At 40.1% G+C, this 17,435-nt stretch overlaps 1 protein-coding gene across 1 annotated transcript in view; it reads left to right on the top strand.

Annotated features, from left to right (window-relative positions):
- Nucleotides 1-237: 237 nt before the first annotated feature.
- Nucleotides 238-17,435, top strand: part of LOC122180175 (transmembrane protease serine 11E-like) — a 37,107-nt gene continuing 19,909 nt past the window's right edge. The window contains exons 1-3 of the mRNA XM_042871694.1: nt 238-401; nt 6,976-7,097; nt 7,819-7,937. Of these exons, the coding sequence (XP_042727628.1) occupies nt 238-401; nt 6,976-7,097; nt 7,819-7,937 (405 nt within the window). The remainder of the gene's footprint in view (nt 402-6,975; nt 7,098-7,818; nt 7,938-17,435) is intronic.

Genomic DNA, 17,435 nt, shown 5'->3' with positions numbered 1-17,435 from the left:
AAAGGGAAATTTAACACACTTCCTGTTCTGCTGTGGTGAAGAACAAGTCTTCTTGCCTGGGCCGGTTTATCTGCTCTGTCCATCTCTGCCTGGGGAATTCTTTGATGCTGAGCTGATCAGAAGGTTAGAGTCTCCTTATCGACTCCATGCTTACCTCTGTTTGTTTTTATTCCAAAGTTTGCTCTCTTATTTTGCAATAACCCACAGGGTGCTGGGTGTTGCGCCAGCTGTGCCTCAATGAAGGATCTTCATTCAACGCCTTTCCCTTCTCGTCACACCAGTCAATGCGACTCCTGCATTTTCCAGCAGCATTCACTACGCAGTCCAGACTTTAGTCAAGCCCTGGTTGGAGGACAGAAGGGCTACCAGACCTACCGGGATCTACCATGGGATCTTCAAAAGTAGGTGGTGTGTTTTAACTCAGTAGGTTTGATTTAGAGGTGCAGTGGAGGTAGAGGGATGTTGCTTATGAGAGAACTTAAGAAGTGAAGGACGTAAACAGATCTAAAAAAGACGTTGTTTGCTTTTTCTTGTCTGCTTTTAAACCTCCTTGGATCTCTGCCCACCTTCATCCTTTTAGAGGTAGAGGGCATCATGGATCTATCCAACATGTACAACTTGAAAGGGTGTGATAGAGGAAGGCTAAACAATAAGTTGCAGACTGAAGGGAAGACTTTGGAGACTATTATGCATGAAAAGAATAATGTATGGTTGGGGTGAGAAATGCAGAGGGGAATCCTTTCTTAGCATGGCCAGGAGCACAAAGATTTGCTTTCTGTTTAGAAGGGTGATGTGACAGCTTAGGTTGAAGCTTATCTTTCCCTCCCTATAATTGTCTTCTCCTGCCCCCATCGGGATATTATTGAAATGATGAAGAATTCAGTAAGCTCTTTTGTGTCAAAAGCAAATTTTAATAATATGATTTGGGATAACCATACCTTTTGATCAGGTCTAGTTGCAGTATTATTCTCCCGACCGTATAAAGAGTCCACGTTAAATCAGCAAAGGCAGCATAGCTACGTAAGGAGAGAATACCTTGTGGGTTTTCATTCTTCCAGGTTGTCCTTAGAGTTTTTAAGGAAAAAGCCATGATTTCTGGGGTATAGTGACCAGGTGTTTTGTATTTTAAAGGATTTTAAACAGAGATGTTGGATGTTCTTAGTCTTGTTTTACTGTAACTCAAAGACATTTCTGGAAAGTTCTGTGTACTTTTAAAAAAAAAAAAAAAAGAAATTCCAGCTGTAATACTGTTTTCAATCAGATCGCATCCAATCATATATGTTCAGTAGGCCACCTGGCATGTGTTCTTTCTGCTTAATGCTCTGGCTCCTGGATTTAAGCAACAATAGGAGATACTCAGCTTCCCTTGAATTAGCCAGTCCTCCCAAAAAAAGTGTTGGTTTTTTTTTTCCAGCACCCTCATGATTTGGCTGGATGGCTGAATTTTTCTGTATGATTGCTTATGGCCACAATATTCTCACTGCCTTTATGTTGAGCGAAAGGCTGTGGACGATTGCAAGGTACTTTTATTTTTCCAACCTCAGTATTAAAAAAACAAACACAAAACAAGACATAATTTCTGGATTTATTGAAATAGCAACATTATTTCTGGACTGACAAAAGTTATTCTTTTTGTCCATTTGTTTTGTTGGGTTTTTTTTGTTTGGGTTTTTTTCCTATGAAGAACAATGTTTTGTTATAGTGTTGACTTTACTAGGAGGAGGCTGAGTTCAGCTTTTGACTCTGATCCTTAGTGGGACCCTGACCCAAAGACCTTGCATCTGGCTCAGCATCCATGCCTTTAAAGCTGTGCTGCCTGACAGTGAGGAAAGCAATCCCCATCAGTTGTGAATACCTGTTTGTGCATGTTACCTAAAGAGGGAAAAATAAGTGAGAATACTCTACCTAGCAGAAATGAAAAGTTGTTCCTTTTTCTAGTTAGATGGAAGTCTAGTTGCTATATCTTTTTTTGTATCAACAGTGGTGAAAATAATTTTAATAACAGTTTGTTGGAGAGTTGTTAAAGAAGATTTAAGTCCATTTTGGTTGCCTCTTAGTAAGAAAAGGATTTAGTTGTTTAAATAGTTCTTTAGATTATTGTAAAATCTTAAGTATATGGGGGAAATCTGTGGTGGATAACTATATATTTACATATTTGGAGAAGGAATAAGACTGCCTGGTCTTAATCAGAGACCTAGTGTAGCCTGTTAAATGTCCAGATCTTTGTTGGCCAGGGATATAGATCTGTGTGTGCAACTGTGAAACTTGCTCTTTGAGTGCATCACGCTGTACCCTAGTCTCTAACAAGAGACTAACTTTAGCCAGTTCCAGGATGCCTCTTTTTACAGCAGTTTGAGCTAAGCTGGAACGTGTGCTCTATAAGATCCTTCAGGAAGCAAAGCTACTAAGGAAACAGGATGGAGTGGACAGCCTTGTTGGTCTTGTCCCTCCTCTGCTTTGCTGTGCCCTGTGGTCTATGGAGCAGTGACCTACCTCAACTTCCTTGTGAAGATCTTGTGGACAGACAAGATGAGGTGCACAGTAGCTACTGTTGTATATGTTAGTCTAAAAGTGAATATGTAGGTGGAAATGCAGTGCCACTTGCACCAATTTGTCATTTAGTAGGTGGGCAAAGTAAGTATAAATTACAGACTGCTGAGGTGTAGCAGGAAATGAATACCAGCCCTGGTGCAAGGACAGTCATGGTGCATTGGCGTTAATGGGAGTTAAGCTTGATTACTGCAGGAGGCAGATATTTCTGCATGGTGTCAAACAGAAACTTCTTTATTTGTCTGCCCCAGTCTAGTTTCTGATTCCAGAAAATCATAGTGAAATTCTGATACGCACCACACCTGATTTGATACCAGTAGAATTATTAGTTTGTTTTTCCTTCCCACACACTCATTTTCTGAGCTTTTCAAATAGCAAAACAGAATGACAAAGAAGTTATTCCCGAGTCTTAAAATCTCATCATCTTCATTAACTGAGCAAGACTCAGTATAGTATCAATTGCATTTCTGGTCTCTGCTGTTCGTACTAGAGAGTGTTGCAAAAGTGCATCACTACTAACTTTTTCATAGCTCATGATAGTGCATTTTGGGTCAGCTGAAACCTTTAAATTAAGGCATTCTATTTCCATCACATACTCTGTCCATTTCTGTATTTCTGATTACAGAGGTCTTTGTTCTGAATGAAGTCTTGTTATCACAAAGCTTGGGATGATTTAGTTTGACATCTTTCTGATACCACAGTCTGACAACTTCATGTGGTCTGTGGGCAGATTTGATGATAACAGGAAGAGATTTCATACAGAAATGAATGTAGGAGTTGCTGAATTCCTCTGTCATTGGAGGACTGCCCTTCACTCATTTGCACCCCGTGGCTATGAAACCTCTGATTTCAGCAGCATTTGTCCTGCAAAGAAACTTATCCATATGTTCACTGTTCAGTGAAAAAATTTTGTTAGATCATTACATTTTACTGTTTAACTACTCAGCCCGTCAATTGTTGATGAACTATAAAGTGGACAAATTTATTATTCAGCACGGAATTATTCAGCAAACCATAGGAAAATCTGAATGCTTTGGGCCAAACTCTCAGTGGATATAAGCTGTCACATGCACACAAACTGTAACAAAGGAGAAAGGCTGGTCTGTTATATCAGACTTGCGGAACTCTTCAGGAGCTGATGTATGTACAACTCTTCTACTGTGGTATTCCGTACACCCAGTAAACAGATAAAGATGCTGTCACTGTCCTATTATGTGTGCATTCATGTAGCACCATTATTGCTAGTGCTGATGAAATGCTTTTTATCAGTTTTTCTCATAGCACCTTAAATAAGAATGAAATACTGCCCATTTTAAAACCATAGGGATCGGCTTAAACTGTCATCTTTTATAGCATAAAAAACAAAGGACATTCGATAACCCACAAGAAAACATCTCTCATAGGTAACAAGTTCTCCCAAAACTGCCTAACCTATATTAAGTGGTTATATTAAGATGTGTTTATCAAACATCTGCTTATCTGAGGAAATTCAGCTTAGAGGTTTCATGAATTAAGTGAAGTCGTGTGGATGAGGAAGATTACATATGTGAGTAACTGCTCCAGATGAGGATTTCTGTTTGCTAAATGGAACTTGGAACTTTGAAAGGAATAAATTAAGAATAAGGGTTTTAAAAAATCATATACTATTTGCAAAAGAATTCTGAAAGTTTATAATACATTACATGGTGTTGTCTATATAACTGCATCCCAGCCAAGTTACTTCTGGTCTGATACCATTCTTTCTTTGATACAACAGGCAGTTACTCTTTACGCTCATCTGCGGTGTGAAGCTGGCATTCAGCCTTTTAAATGGGTTTCTCAAACCCAGCATTTTGGCTTGAGGCTATGCCAGTATGATTATAGCTGAAAGACCTTCTGAGTGCTTTTCCTTCTGTTCAGCTTAAGGAGGAGAATTTCTTTTCAAAATGAAACTGTCTAAGATAAGATAATGAGTCTGAGCTGGTTGTGTCAAGTTAGTTGTGGGGTTGCGGGTAGGTTTGTCGTTGGGTTTTTTTCAACCTAGTCTCACTTCAGACATGGCAGAAACATTTGCAAAGCACGTTGTCGTAAATGCATAGGAAGAAATATGTTACTTTGGATTCCTTGTTGGAGCAACAGGGGAAAAATAAAACACGATAAATTAAAACTGAACTCACCACTGACTTAGTGATTCAACCTAAGAGCTACTGCTAACTCTACTAGAGCTTTGAGACTTCTCATATAATAAGCTGATAATAAGTCCTATTAGATACTGAATTAATGTGACCTATTCATAAAGGTTGCCTTGGCCGATGAATATGCCCTATGGAAATCAGACTCCAAGCACCATAGTGGTGAGCAAGCATTAGAAGCTTGGTTAAGTAACTTTGGCATTAAATTTTAAATAAACACAGGTAGTAAAAACAATAGTATTAGAGATGGGAAGATATGGGTCTTAAATTTTTTAAAATCAATTTTCTGACCAAAATGCTTACAAACTCTCTTTTCAAACTATTTAAATGATCTCATTTCCTATTTGCTTTCTAATAACCAAGATCATTGTCTGCTAGAAAGGAAAACCAGTTTATAAAGAAGTTAGGGGCAGTTTCCTATAATTTCTTGTATCTGAGTCTGAGCACTTGTGAGTTGATCTGTCCAGGAGTGTGTGGCTTAATAAAAAAGGTAACATGAGACATGAGGAAAAAATGTGAAAGGAGACTGAGCAGCCAAAGCCTCAATGATTATCACAAAGTTAGTATATTGAAATATTTCTTGAATATTCTTGTTAATGAGCTGAAGTCCTGACCATTTATATGTACATGTTTCTCATTTCTGCGGTTGGTGTAAAAGCAGTTTCTTTTTGGTAGGCTCAGAAATAAAATTGGAGCTGCTTATCACCAAATTCTTAATAGAACTGTTTACTTTTGGTCTTTTTTTTCCTGCTGTGTATTCACAAATGCACTTTAAAGGAAACCAGTCAAAATGAGAGTTTAATTAATAAGCTGTCCTAGAGGTTAGGAGGAGTGAAGGGAATGCTAGACAGGAAAGCCAGGGAAGGTCAGAAGTGATATGAATGACAAATGAGAGCTTCCATTTTTCACTCAAGCAAATATCACGTTTAGTCTGAATCAGATGTTTTCCAAGCAACATTAAAGTAGTCAGGGCTTTAAAAAGAAATGACAATGAAGTGCCAGAACCTACTTCTGATGTACAGTGCACAACATGCCTGCTGACTTCGTCAGGATGCCGCTGCAGCAGATCCTCGCAATGATTTTCAATTTTAGTGCATTTAAACTTAAGGTTCATGGATGTTCCAGAGGCAAGCTGTATTTACTTGATTATGAATGTGAGAACTTCTGAAATACCCTCATGATTGAGTCCCCACAGCCTTGTTTCCCAGATGTACTCTGAGCTGAAGGTATGAACATTAGCACCTGAGGTGGCTGGTTCTGGTAGCAATGACTCTTAGCCAAAAACCCTTCCTTCCTGTTCTGTATTTTGTAATGGCTGATAACATCATTGAAAATATGGCTTAAGATGTCTCTGGGTTCATGGCTGTAGGCAAAATTTGCTCTGATAACCTTTTGGGGGCAGTTAGTTTAAGAGAGTCTAAATCTCATACTGACCTACTGACTATTGACTTGCTATGTGTTAATTTGGATTAACACCTTTGTAATTAAGAGCACAGCAGAGAAAAGTACCTGGCAAGGCTTTTTACATGCGTTCTGTTGTCCACTCACTATCTCTGCCCTTCCCTGTCATTTCATCCATTCGGGTGAATGTACTTAGAACCGTGCTAGTCTTTGCTTATAGATTTAGCCTGGGTAAAAAGGAAGGACAAGCAATTTCTCCAAAATCTATTTGTATTTTTTCTGTTGTTACTGTTGTCCAGTCCTACTTTGCAGGAAAAAAAAAGACTGAACACTTTGGATAATGCATATATACATACTGTACAAATAATGGGATGCTTTTTAATGAGTTTGTTGCACGAAGAACTTCTGGGAGCAAAGGTGTTGTAATAACCAGCTTGTTTAACTTATTGAAAGCTGCTTACATTGCTCCGCAAGCATTCACTTAGCTGAAAAATGAACATAGCAGTTTATTCTTAGTAATTTTCAGTCAGAAATCACATTAAAAAATTCTTACTGGGACTCATATGTAAATGAGCCCTTAAAAAAAGAAGAAGAAAAAGAAAAGTAAAAATCAAAGTCTACGCCAGGATTCTGTGACTGGCAAATCTCAGCATCTACTTCAAAATAGTCTTAAGTCATGGTTTCGTTTTTAAAGATGTTGGATAAGAACTCAGTACTGCTGGGAAGAATCAACTGATGTTAAGGGAGAAAACTTTAGCATCTTTTTTTTTTTTTTTTTTAATTAAAAAATACCTCCTGGAAATCTTCTTTTTTTTTCTTCTTTTTCTTTTTTTCTTTTTTCTTTTTTTTCCAGAATACATCAACCATCCATCAAAATAAGACATCTCGAACCGTGGAAAATTGCTCTAATTGTTATTGGAACAGCATTGGCAGCAGCCATCACCATTGGTCTCCTAGTTTATTTTCTGGCATATGGTAAGATTTACAGAACTTACCACTGTTCTATTCCTGTCTTTAGTGCATCTCCTTTGTGCTTGGGCACATAATGCTGAGATTTTGTTTTTCATCAATCCACTGGATTGTCTGGAGCTCTTTCCATCCTCATTTAGCATCTTTGCAGATCTCTTCTCAGGAGCATTTCCTGCTATGCAGTGTGCTTAGGGCTGTGGTTTCTGTTGCCTTTCACTTGCTTTCACTCCTTTTACATCTTCCTCTTGATCTACTTCTGGATGAGGTCAACACATGAGTCTTCTTGCCTTTGTTAAGCAAGTGACAGCTGAACCTTCCACTCAATTCTATCTGTGCTGTTTCCCCATTCTCTTGCTCTGATCTCCAGTAACTGCATCCCAGTGTTCAGTGTTGTGTGCACGTGCTGGCCAGGAAGGAGCATAGCTGACCAGCAGGAAGCTACTTGTGATCTTGTGCGCATTGAGCCCAACATGCTGCTCGATGTCCACAAAAGTAACTGCTGGAGAAACTGGTTTTTCATTTTTTGTCACTGCTTGGCATAGATTGCCCAGCAGAACTGAGTTCTTGTTCCTGGGTTCCTAGCTTTTAGAAGTTTTATTTGAATGGGTTGAGTACAAGTGAAGGATTATCCACTCTCCAGACATCTACTTAGTCACCCCCAGACTTTCTTCTAAGTTCATGGCTCTTGGTGCACTGTGAGTATTGCCTGTTCCTCTTCTCCCTACAGATCAGAAGCTCTTCTATTACAGTGGCAACATAAAAATCACCAACATCCAGTACAGTAATGAATTGTCCAGACAGACCTCAGGAAGGTTTAGAGACCTGAGCGAGAGAGTTGAGCGACTGGTAAGTTGGTACTGTCAAGCCTTTCCTTTATTAAGGACTGTGTGATGATAGAAAAGCCTTAACGTGAACAGCCATCATTTAGACCGCAAGTTTCCAGTATGCCCTAAAACCCTGGGTAGCAGACATGAGCAATAAGTAGCATTAAATTTGTGGTCATACTAGGCAGACTAAACAATCCCCAAATAACTTGTTTTAGCAGCAGTGGTGAGGTAGGTATTGATAATATTCTCAGTGTCCTCTTACATCAATGATAATTTGTCCATGCCTTCTCTTTCCCTGCCTTGAGCCTGAGTGCTGTATGCCCTTACACATATATGTACAGCACCAGGCACATAAGAGTCCAACCACTCATAACAAAGTTCACCAGGCACCAAATCGTTTCCCTTCTCCATTCTCTTATAGCCAGGTACCTGGCACCGCTTTCTGGCTTTTCTGCTGCCCCACTGTCTTGAAGGGAAGCATGCTTTTACACCCTCTCCTTAATTGGGGGTGGGGAACTCTATCTGTCAGACTGCTACTGGTGTTGAGAAAACAGTACACATGCCTTTTTCCTGCTTCTTTGGTATGTTTTGTTGGGAAACCTTCCTACAAATAACAGAGGGTGCTCATATGGAAATAAATAGATTGCAATTTCCTTTCTTGTTTTCTCTTTGAGACACTTCCCTACAGATGATAATTACAGAGTTCAGCTCTTTACAGCAATAAACATGTGATTGTGCTTGTATCTTTTTGTATTTCATTCATTAGAGTCTGATACATATCTTTTACCCCTGTTTAGCAACCTTGCACAGATACTCAGTTAATAAGACAATCAATGTTTTGCTCCCCACTATCATTTAATGTAGGGACATATCATTTATTCACAACACATTGTGAACATTGTATTGGAGAAGTAGGATTTGACAGTGCTAGCATTTCTTCCTAGCTCTTGGAGATCTTAGTCAAGTTGTCCTCTTTTTTTTGTACTTATTTCCTTTCTGTCCCCTTTTACTACCAGTTACTCTATTGTATTTCACAAGATCTGCTTCTGGTGCATGTCTGTATGCACAGTCTTACATAAGCTGCGTTTATGCAGCTATTACCTAATAATTGTAGGCTTCTAACCTTCTGATAGGACCATGGAGAGGGAATGTTCTCCCTGAGCGAGGAGACATTGTGCCTTGCTGAGTTAGGAGGAAGGAAGGGGCTGAGAAGTCTTTGAGGAACAACACTTGAGTAAAGTTGAATCCCTTTCTCCTGCTTCATTGTCACCTTTTTTTCCCCTTTTTTTTAATGTGACTCCTGCAGCAAAGAATCACCAATTTTAGCTAAGAAGCTCTTTCAGACAGTGTCCAGTACAGTCAGAATGTCCACTGAACCTGGCTATTAATTCAAGTACTTGAAAGAAGGTCAGTGCTTTAGAAACTGTCTCCTGTGTGTGCGCTGGGAACTTCTGACGGTAGTGACGATAAATACCAGTGCTGGTTGAGCAGTAAGAAACATGATTTCAGAGTACATTAATTCCAACAGATAAGCAAAACTATAACTATCATACAGGAGACAGTTGCCTTTCATTAGTTCCTGTGACTTTTTTTTTTTTTACAAGTTGACTGTAATTCAGGCTTTAAGTTTTACCTTGCTCTCTCAAAGTTGGTGAGTTCTTTGCTTGATGAGACTGAGAATTGTCCATAAGGTTTGCTGTTTTTGTTGGGTTTTTTTTTTTTTAGTGACTCCACACACTAATCAATAACAGTATGGTCCCCATGACTCTGTTTCTGTCAAAGCAAAACTAAGTGGTGATAAAAATCAAAGCAGTCTTCCTAGAGACAGAAATATCTTCTTGATTTCTTAGCAGACAGCTGCCTCAGAACACGTATGTTTTCATCATCATTGTTTCCACACCATCTTTCTAATAGAATGTAGATAGATGAGTTTGAATTTACCAAAACCCTCTGTAGTCCTACCCCAACTAAGTTCAGAGTTCTAGGTGCCCAATCCTTCCAGTCATCGTTAGTAGGAACAATACTTTAAGCCCATGTTGTGAAATAATGAGTCAATGCAGATAAATGTAGCATCTTTCACAATACTTCGTGTGCAGAGTGAACAGAAGTGAATCATCTCTGATAATCAAAAGCATTCAAATTACCTGGGTTAGTGCAACTCCCTGCTAGTGTTCCCTTCTCTGTTTCCTCCCTTATGAAGCCTCCTTTGTTCCCAGAATAACCCTGAAAGGAACTCTTCTGAGTGTTGAAGTTTCTCCATGAAATAGGTTTTTCATCCCATTGATAGGTCATCCCATGCCTTCCTTGGTACCTGCAGAAAACATCCTGGTGTTTGCTTTGATTTCCACAGCTGAATAGTAACACCCATTGTGTGACATTCCCAACTCTTATCTCATTGAAGGCGGGAGGGAGTGCAGGGAGATCATGCCAGAGAGCTGATGAAGCCAGTGTACCAGTCAACATCTCAGGGCTGACTGGAAAGTCTGGAAAATGGATTGTGGGGTGGAGCTGGGGGGACTGAGGAACAGATGATGAAAGCTGTCTGCTTCTTGCTTGGCTTCGTTTGAGTGGTTGTAAGGGTTCCCTTTGTGCTCTCTTTCAAGAGAAACGTGACTGAATGCTGCTGTGGAAAGAGACATTCCAGTCTGCCAATCTCCTTGTTTTTCTGGCTGGACCAGTCATTCTTCCCTTCCTAGCCTAAAATGCACTGTGCCAGACCCTTTGCTCTTGAACTGAATACAAAGGGAACATTTGCAGCCACTGTTTATTGCTTGAATAATTTGTGCACATATTAGATGCTACCATTTTCCTGCACTGTTGTACCCTCTGGTTTTCTCTAGTACCTTTACCAGCTTGCTTTTTTTTTCTTCTCCCACAAAATCTATTCATTCTCTTTTAGATTTCCCAAGTGTTCCATGGAGGTCCTAACCACTATATTAGTAACACCATCCCAAGGGAGATATCCAAAGCCCTGCTCTAAGCTTTGTTTCTTTAATTAAGGATCCCCTGGCGCCCCAAATTGCAGCCAGAGCTGAGACAGCCAGCTCTGTATGGATCCAAGTGACTGGGATGATCTTGGACAGCAGTGCCAACTGCCTTGTGTGCAGGGAGAAAGACGGAGGTTCCTTGTCTTTGCCCAGTGTGGAAAGCTGTCTTTGACACTAATGGAAGGAGTTGTGTGTTGAAGAGAAGTTGAAATGAGCACTTCATCAAGACCTTCTTGAAGACAGTTGCTTCAGACAAAGGCAGGCGAATGTTTAACTGTGAGAAACTAATGGATACTAAGCAACTATGGCTTGTGTCCCCTTCAGTACATGGCTGGTTGCTCAACAGAGTAAATACCAGCCTTTACTCACCAATGACTTGCAAATGTACCTATCTGCCCTTCTCATCACAACAATAACTTTCTGATTCTTTTTCCTAGATGTTGTAGGAAAAAGAGAGATGTCTATTTGTCTTTCAGACAGACTTTCCCCTCTTTGAGCACAGTTTACACCTTTTTCCTTTCCTGGTCACCTAGTATCCCTCTACTGCCTGCTTTTTTGGCCAACCTTACTGTCTGGCTGCTTCTCCCTCCTCTAATCCATATGTCTGACTCCCTTTGTGGACTCTTGCATTAGGCACTGTACTCTCCCTTGCTTTTGAAGATCTGCCCTGACCACTGTCCCATATTCTCTCCTGCTCTTTTGTAAGCCAGGCTGTGGGCTGGATGGCTAGATACTCCTCAGGTAGGAGTGTAGCATGGCTCCCTCCTTGACTAATTGGACTGCTGGGGGAGAGGCAAGGTGTTTTCCCTCCATGAGTACCTGAAGCCACAGAGCGAACTAACATGAGCTTCCCTGCCATCTTACCCTCCACAAGGTACCTGGGCTCTCCTTCTTCCCACCACCATCTAAAACCAACGTAAAACTTACTGTCTGGATCTGGGCAGAGGGATTGGAGCTGACTAGTCCTTTGCATCCTCAGTGGCACAGTACAGATTCTCAGCTGTTTTGGCACAAAATCACAGAATTGTAGGGGTTGGAAGGGACCTCCAGAGATCATAGAGTCCTACCCCTCTGCAAAGCAGGCTTCCTACAGCAATCTGCACAGTACGTATCCAGACAGGTCTTGAATACCCCTGAAGAAAGAGAATCCACAACCTCCCTGGACAGCCTGTTCCAGGGCTCTGTCACCTTTACTGTGAAAAAGTTCCTTCATGTATTGGTGCAGAACTTCCTGTGTTTGGCACATTTCAATTATGACCGAAGTACACCTCAGTTTTCCAGTCCATAGACGCCAATGTCTGTGCTGTACAAATGGGAAACTGAGCTGGAGAGTTGAAAGGCCAAATCCATATAAAGCTACTTCAAAACCCAGAGAGAGGTCCCTTAGAGACAGAAAATAATTTTTTGAGAGTTTACAGATGATCAGGAAATGACCCACCTGGTCCCTTTCTCCCACTGAGGTTTCATGTGTGAGTTTGTGTGGCCTTCTCTCTCAACTGTCGTGTAAATACTTAACACCTCTGTGCTTTAACACCCAATAGCTTTATTTGGCAATTAGATCAGCTTTCAATGGGACAGTTCTCCTAACCAAAGGACTAGCTGTCTGCTTTATATTCAATTATAAACTTGATATAGTTCTTATTTGTGTTGTAAATAGCTTACTTTCATAGAATCATAGAATCATAGAATCACCAAGGTTGGAAAAGACCTTCAAGATCATCCAGTCCAACCGTTCACCTATTCCCAGTAGCTCCCACTAAACCACGTCCCTCAACACAACATCCAGCCTTTATTTCCCATCTGCATAGCCAAAGCTAGACATACTGACTATGCTTTTCATCTGAGAGAAATTCAGATAGAGCCTAACTTAGAAGTGTGACGGGGGAGTGGGTATATGAGACTCCTCTTGTACAAGACTTGGCTTTTTTTTTACGGGTCAGATATGAGACAGGTCTTTCTAGAGAGTGAAACAGTATATCTGCAAGATAGAGAAATGTGAAACAGGTGCTTCAGATTCAAGAACTATCTGCAGAGTTGGTTGGAACTGTATACAAGGTGTTTCTGTCACACCTTCCACTTAGTGTTAAGGTACATATAGATACAAGACTCTACAGACGTGCACCAGAAGCAAGTGCTTTGCTTGATCAGTGCCTTATGCTCCTTGGGTCTAGAGGTCAACTTGCTAAGAACAGATATCTAAGCCAGCAGGTTTTTGAAACAGTCCTTTAAGACTGCATTTGCTCTGGGAGGCCAGGCTGTGAAGGCTGTAATGTCTAACACGCTGAACATGCCCTGAGAAATAGTGTGCTCAAGTTCAAGGGAGCCTAACTGGACTTCTCTTTTTAACAGCAAGTTAAAGCAGTGGTCACTAAAGGTACCATGTAGCTCCATTGCCTTCTCATATTGTTTCCCTGCTTACTCCCTCTGTTTTTGTAAATCATACGTTTTTCCCTCTCAGCCACTGAAACGCAGAAGGAAAATGAAGACAGATTGGTTAGATCACAGAATAAGAAATTACGCTAGCTCCAGCAGCCAAATCTTTCCAAAGACTTTTCAGATGAAGTGTCCTGCAGCACCAAAGTGAATTAAGTAAGAATGTTGCTGTTTGTAATAAGTTTCAAAAGAGATTTCGTAGTCTTTTTAAATATAACCCCAATGTCTTTATTTAAAATGAAGCATTCCTAGGTACAGTGAGAATATGCTCACTGAAGTATCTGCTTAGTACTGATAGAAGGTGCAAAGGTCAGAATTTCAACTGAAAGTTTTCCTTGTTATTTAAAAGTATGGCTGTTGTAGTAAAGACAGAAAAATGAAGCTTTCTAATGATTAATATTAGAGATTTTCTTATAATACTCTCTTTTTCTCCAAAATAGCGTATGTTGAAAAAAGAAAATCATCCTTTTTTCTTCATATGAAATATCTTTAAGGAGTACTGAGAGGAGCAGTCCTAAAATAAATGTAGAATATTGCATAACTTCTGTTTGAAAAGCTCATTTTAAGGGACTGCGTCCTACAGAAACAAAGTATTGTCCTTGGTCTGGCAGGATACAATAAGGGTGCCCTCTATGGGTGAGGGCTTTGTTTCCAAGGTTGAAAACAAAGCAGAAAGCAGCTTTCCTCATTAATTCTGCCAAGTGGGAAACATGGCAGCGTGCCAGTAGGCAAGGTGACAGTTTGACAGCTTGTTTGTTTAGCTCTGGAATTAGAGGTTGAGGCTGAGCGCTGCAGGTGTGGTCTTGAAGACATAGGTGGAATGCTGTTGTGCTGAGAGAGGAAACAAACCTTCTCTTTTGGAATTCCCATTGAAATCAAAAGAAGACAACGACTGCCAGTAGAAGCATACACTATGTTGCTTTTGAAACTGAGCAGCTTTCTTTTTGTTGACTTGATTCCAGTTCTTGTTTTCACAGGAAAAGGGAGAAAAAGGAAAATATGATGTTCTTGAGATGTTAGTGGGAGCTGATGCAGTGTAGTATGTGAAGCTGCAGCTGAATGGTCTTCATCATTTCTGTCAGTTTGAAATCTGTCTACCTCAGTAGCATGAATTTGCAAGATGAAGTGGTTACACTCATCAACGAACTGCCTAATATTTCTTTAAATTTAATACAGGGATACTTTAACTTCTTCATGCAGTGTGATTTTTCTTAAGTTATACACATACAAACTTTTCTTTGTTTTGCCCCCTCTCCCCCACCTTGGTTAATCGAGACAGAAGATCTAATAAGCATATACTGAGTTGCAAAATCATTACACTCTCCACTCTCCCCAAAAAAATAACTCAAATTCAGATCCAGTATGTAGCAAGAAAAAAGGTATAAAATGAGCACAAGGAAAATGAATGTGAATGTGAGCTGGAAAAAGGAATTCAAAATGAAATAAAGGGCAGTTATTGATAGTGTGTGTGACTAAGGGTAGAATCTTATCTTAATTATAGACCTGTGATCCAGAATTACTGCATTGTTAGCTGATAATTAAATCAATGAAGTGATTAAAGATGTGAGCTGATATCACTGAGATCAAAATCTGACTGGTCAAGAAAGAGGTTGTTTAAAACACGGTGTTATCAAGAGGGAGAATTCAATTTCAGTACTTGTGTGATCAGCATCATTTGGGCAGTTGTAACCTGACTGCATGGCTATTGAGATATTCCAGATTTTCTAGAAGTAATCTTATCCTAAGATCTGTTTGCTCGTGTATTTCTACTTCTAACATATTACTGTGGCTTAAAAAACGAACAGAGTAATTTTTGTGGGAAAAGCCTACCTTTTGAGGGGCTGAAAAAAAAAGCCCTTCTCTGTATTTATGCCTAGGTGGATTTTTGTCCAAATTTGTTTTTCTTCTGGAAAATCTCTTGTCCTAGTGGACAAAATTTCTGTTGCAGTGTGAAAGTTTTGGGAAGATAATTATGGACAATTGAAAGGTGTGAGTGCAGATGGGAATACTTACATGACCTTAATTCCAGTTGTTGCTATTACATGGCTGTAATGAAACTACTGCCATGGCATTCCTTTTAAATTGGTTACACTAGAGATGAGTATGATCCTTCAAATCCTGATGTTATACCAGGTATTAGCTCTCTTAATTTCTTCCATCCCAGTTATTTCTCTGGCACCTATTGCCTTTAAGAACAGTTCAGCTGAGCTCATTTAAGTGCAAAGTCAGTGCTTACTTCTTAGCTTTTAGCAGCTGGCTAATTTAAACTCTGTGAAGAGTTTATGATGATGTTTGCAGGTGCATGGGATCACACTGTTCTTGCCTGCCATGCTGGGTATGACACACACTGTCTTTGTATGTGTGGTTTCTGATAGGAAAGTTTCAGATCTTCTGGTTTGCCAGAGGCCTGCGGATTAGTACACTCACTCTCCTTCTGGTCTGTTTTCTTCACCTCAGGCAAGCAGTGTGGCTGTAGGGTTGCCACTGCTGTGAGTAATAGGTATCTCTGTTTCTAAAGGGATTGTAATGTCTACGTCTTGGTTGAGGACAGTGCCGGGTTCACCTTCTCTTGTAATCCCTTTTCATCCATCTTTTTCCTGCACTCTCTTCCTCTCATCTCTGGTTGGGCTCTCCACTAACCACTCAGCTGAAACCTGTGTAGGAGATACGTCAGGCTTCCAAGCAAGCCGCTGCTGCTTGATGGCCAGATGGCTGCTTGGACTCTTGGCAGGCTGAGCTGCACATTGGATGCAAATTGGCCAGTGAGTTAGATGCTAGGTACAGAATTAACACAACTGGTAAGTTTAATTTGTATTGTATCATTACTGTCAAATACTGAAGAGAGTCACCAAACTAGGCAGCACATTCTAGTTTGAAAAACTGTTAAATCACTGGTAATAATTTTTACATCCTGAAGAGCTAGCAAGACAGAGGGAAAAATGTAGTCTGAAGATAAGTGAAGAAGGACTAAACTGGCAGCACACAGAAGAATGGTAATATAGAACAGCAAGAAGATTAGCTCCCGAACCTAATGAATGCCTTTGAACATCCCAGTAGCACAATTCAGTGGGTTCAGTAAATATATCAGAAGAAAGTTCTGTCAAACTGATTTTAAGTTAACATTTTTTATGAATTCTTTTGTCCTGTGTGAGGTAACAGAGCATTGTGTAGTGGAAGAAAACAAGGCTGCTGCACCAATCTTGCGGGTCTATTGTAGACCCAGCTACACATCTGGACAATCACAGCCCAAGTCAGCCTCATCTCATAATGAACAATCTGATTGCTGTCACACGTGACCTACTTCCAGAGCTTGCTTTTCTTTCGGGTCCCAGGGAGGCAGGGTGTATCTGCTGACTCTGACATCACAGACAACTCTCTGGGTTCAGAGGGTTGGCCCTGCTGACATGGTGTGACATGGGAAGAAGAGGATGATGAGATACAGAGTTACTCAAGGTGGAATAGAAAAACAAGTCTTGTTCATCAAGGTGTAAAACAACTTCTGGCTGTACAGAACAAAGAAGATACTCCTCTGTGGCTGGATTTGTGGAAAAGTGGGAATGTTTTCCCCTTTTCTTCTGTTTTTGTTACTACTACTGTAGTAGCATGGAAAGGTCAAGGTTCAAGAGTGAAGTCCAGTTTGAGAAAATTTTACTGCATAGAGAAAAGTTTTGATTTAAAAAAAAAAAAAAAAAGAAAAGAGGATTTGAAATTGAATTAGCAAAACACTAGGTTACATTACATTAAACTAATCGTCAAACATCTTGTTTGGACAAATGCTAAAATAAAATGTGTCACAAAAATGCTGTTCACTTGAAAGAAGCGATACTTTGCACTTTAAGAATAATTATAGACTTTGTCTGCAACAGTGGCTGTCACCATTCACCAGCTGCTAGATGAGGGCCAGGAAAACAGGCAAGATGCACTTAATCAGTGGTGAAATTAAGGGATCTGAATATAACAGCATCTCCTTTGAATGGCTGCAATGAAAACAAAATGCTTAAAATGACTGTAGATGCTTCACCTGTTCAGGCCCGGGTCCCACCTAGTTACTGAACAAAGTTCTAGTTGCTTTTGCTTCCAGAGCTATTAGTCAGACT

This window comes from Lagopus leucura, unplaced genomic scaffold (genome assembly GCF_019238085.1).
Source record: "Lagopus leucura isolate 7727_CA_CO unplaced genomic scaffold, USGS_WTPT01 Super-Scaffold_100004, whole genome shotgun sequence".
NCBI classification, from domain to species: domain Eukaryota; kingdom Metazoa; phylum Chordata; class Aves; order Galliformes; family Phasianidae; genus Lagopus; species Lagopus leucura.
The sequence above is the reverse complement of the archived record's forward strand: the minus strand, read 5'-3'. Positions and strand labels throughout refer to the sequence as shown.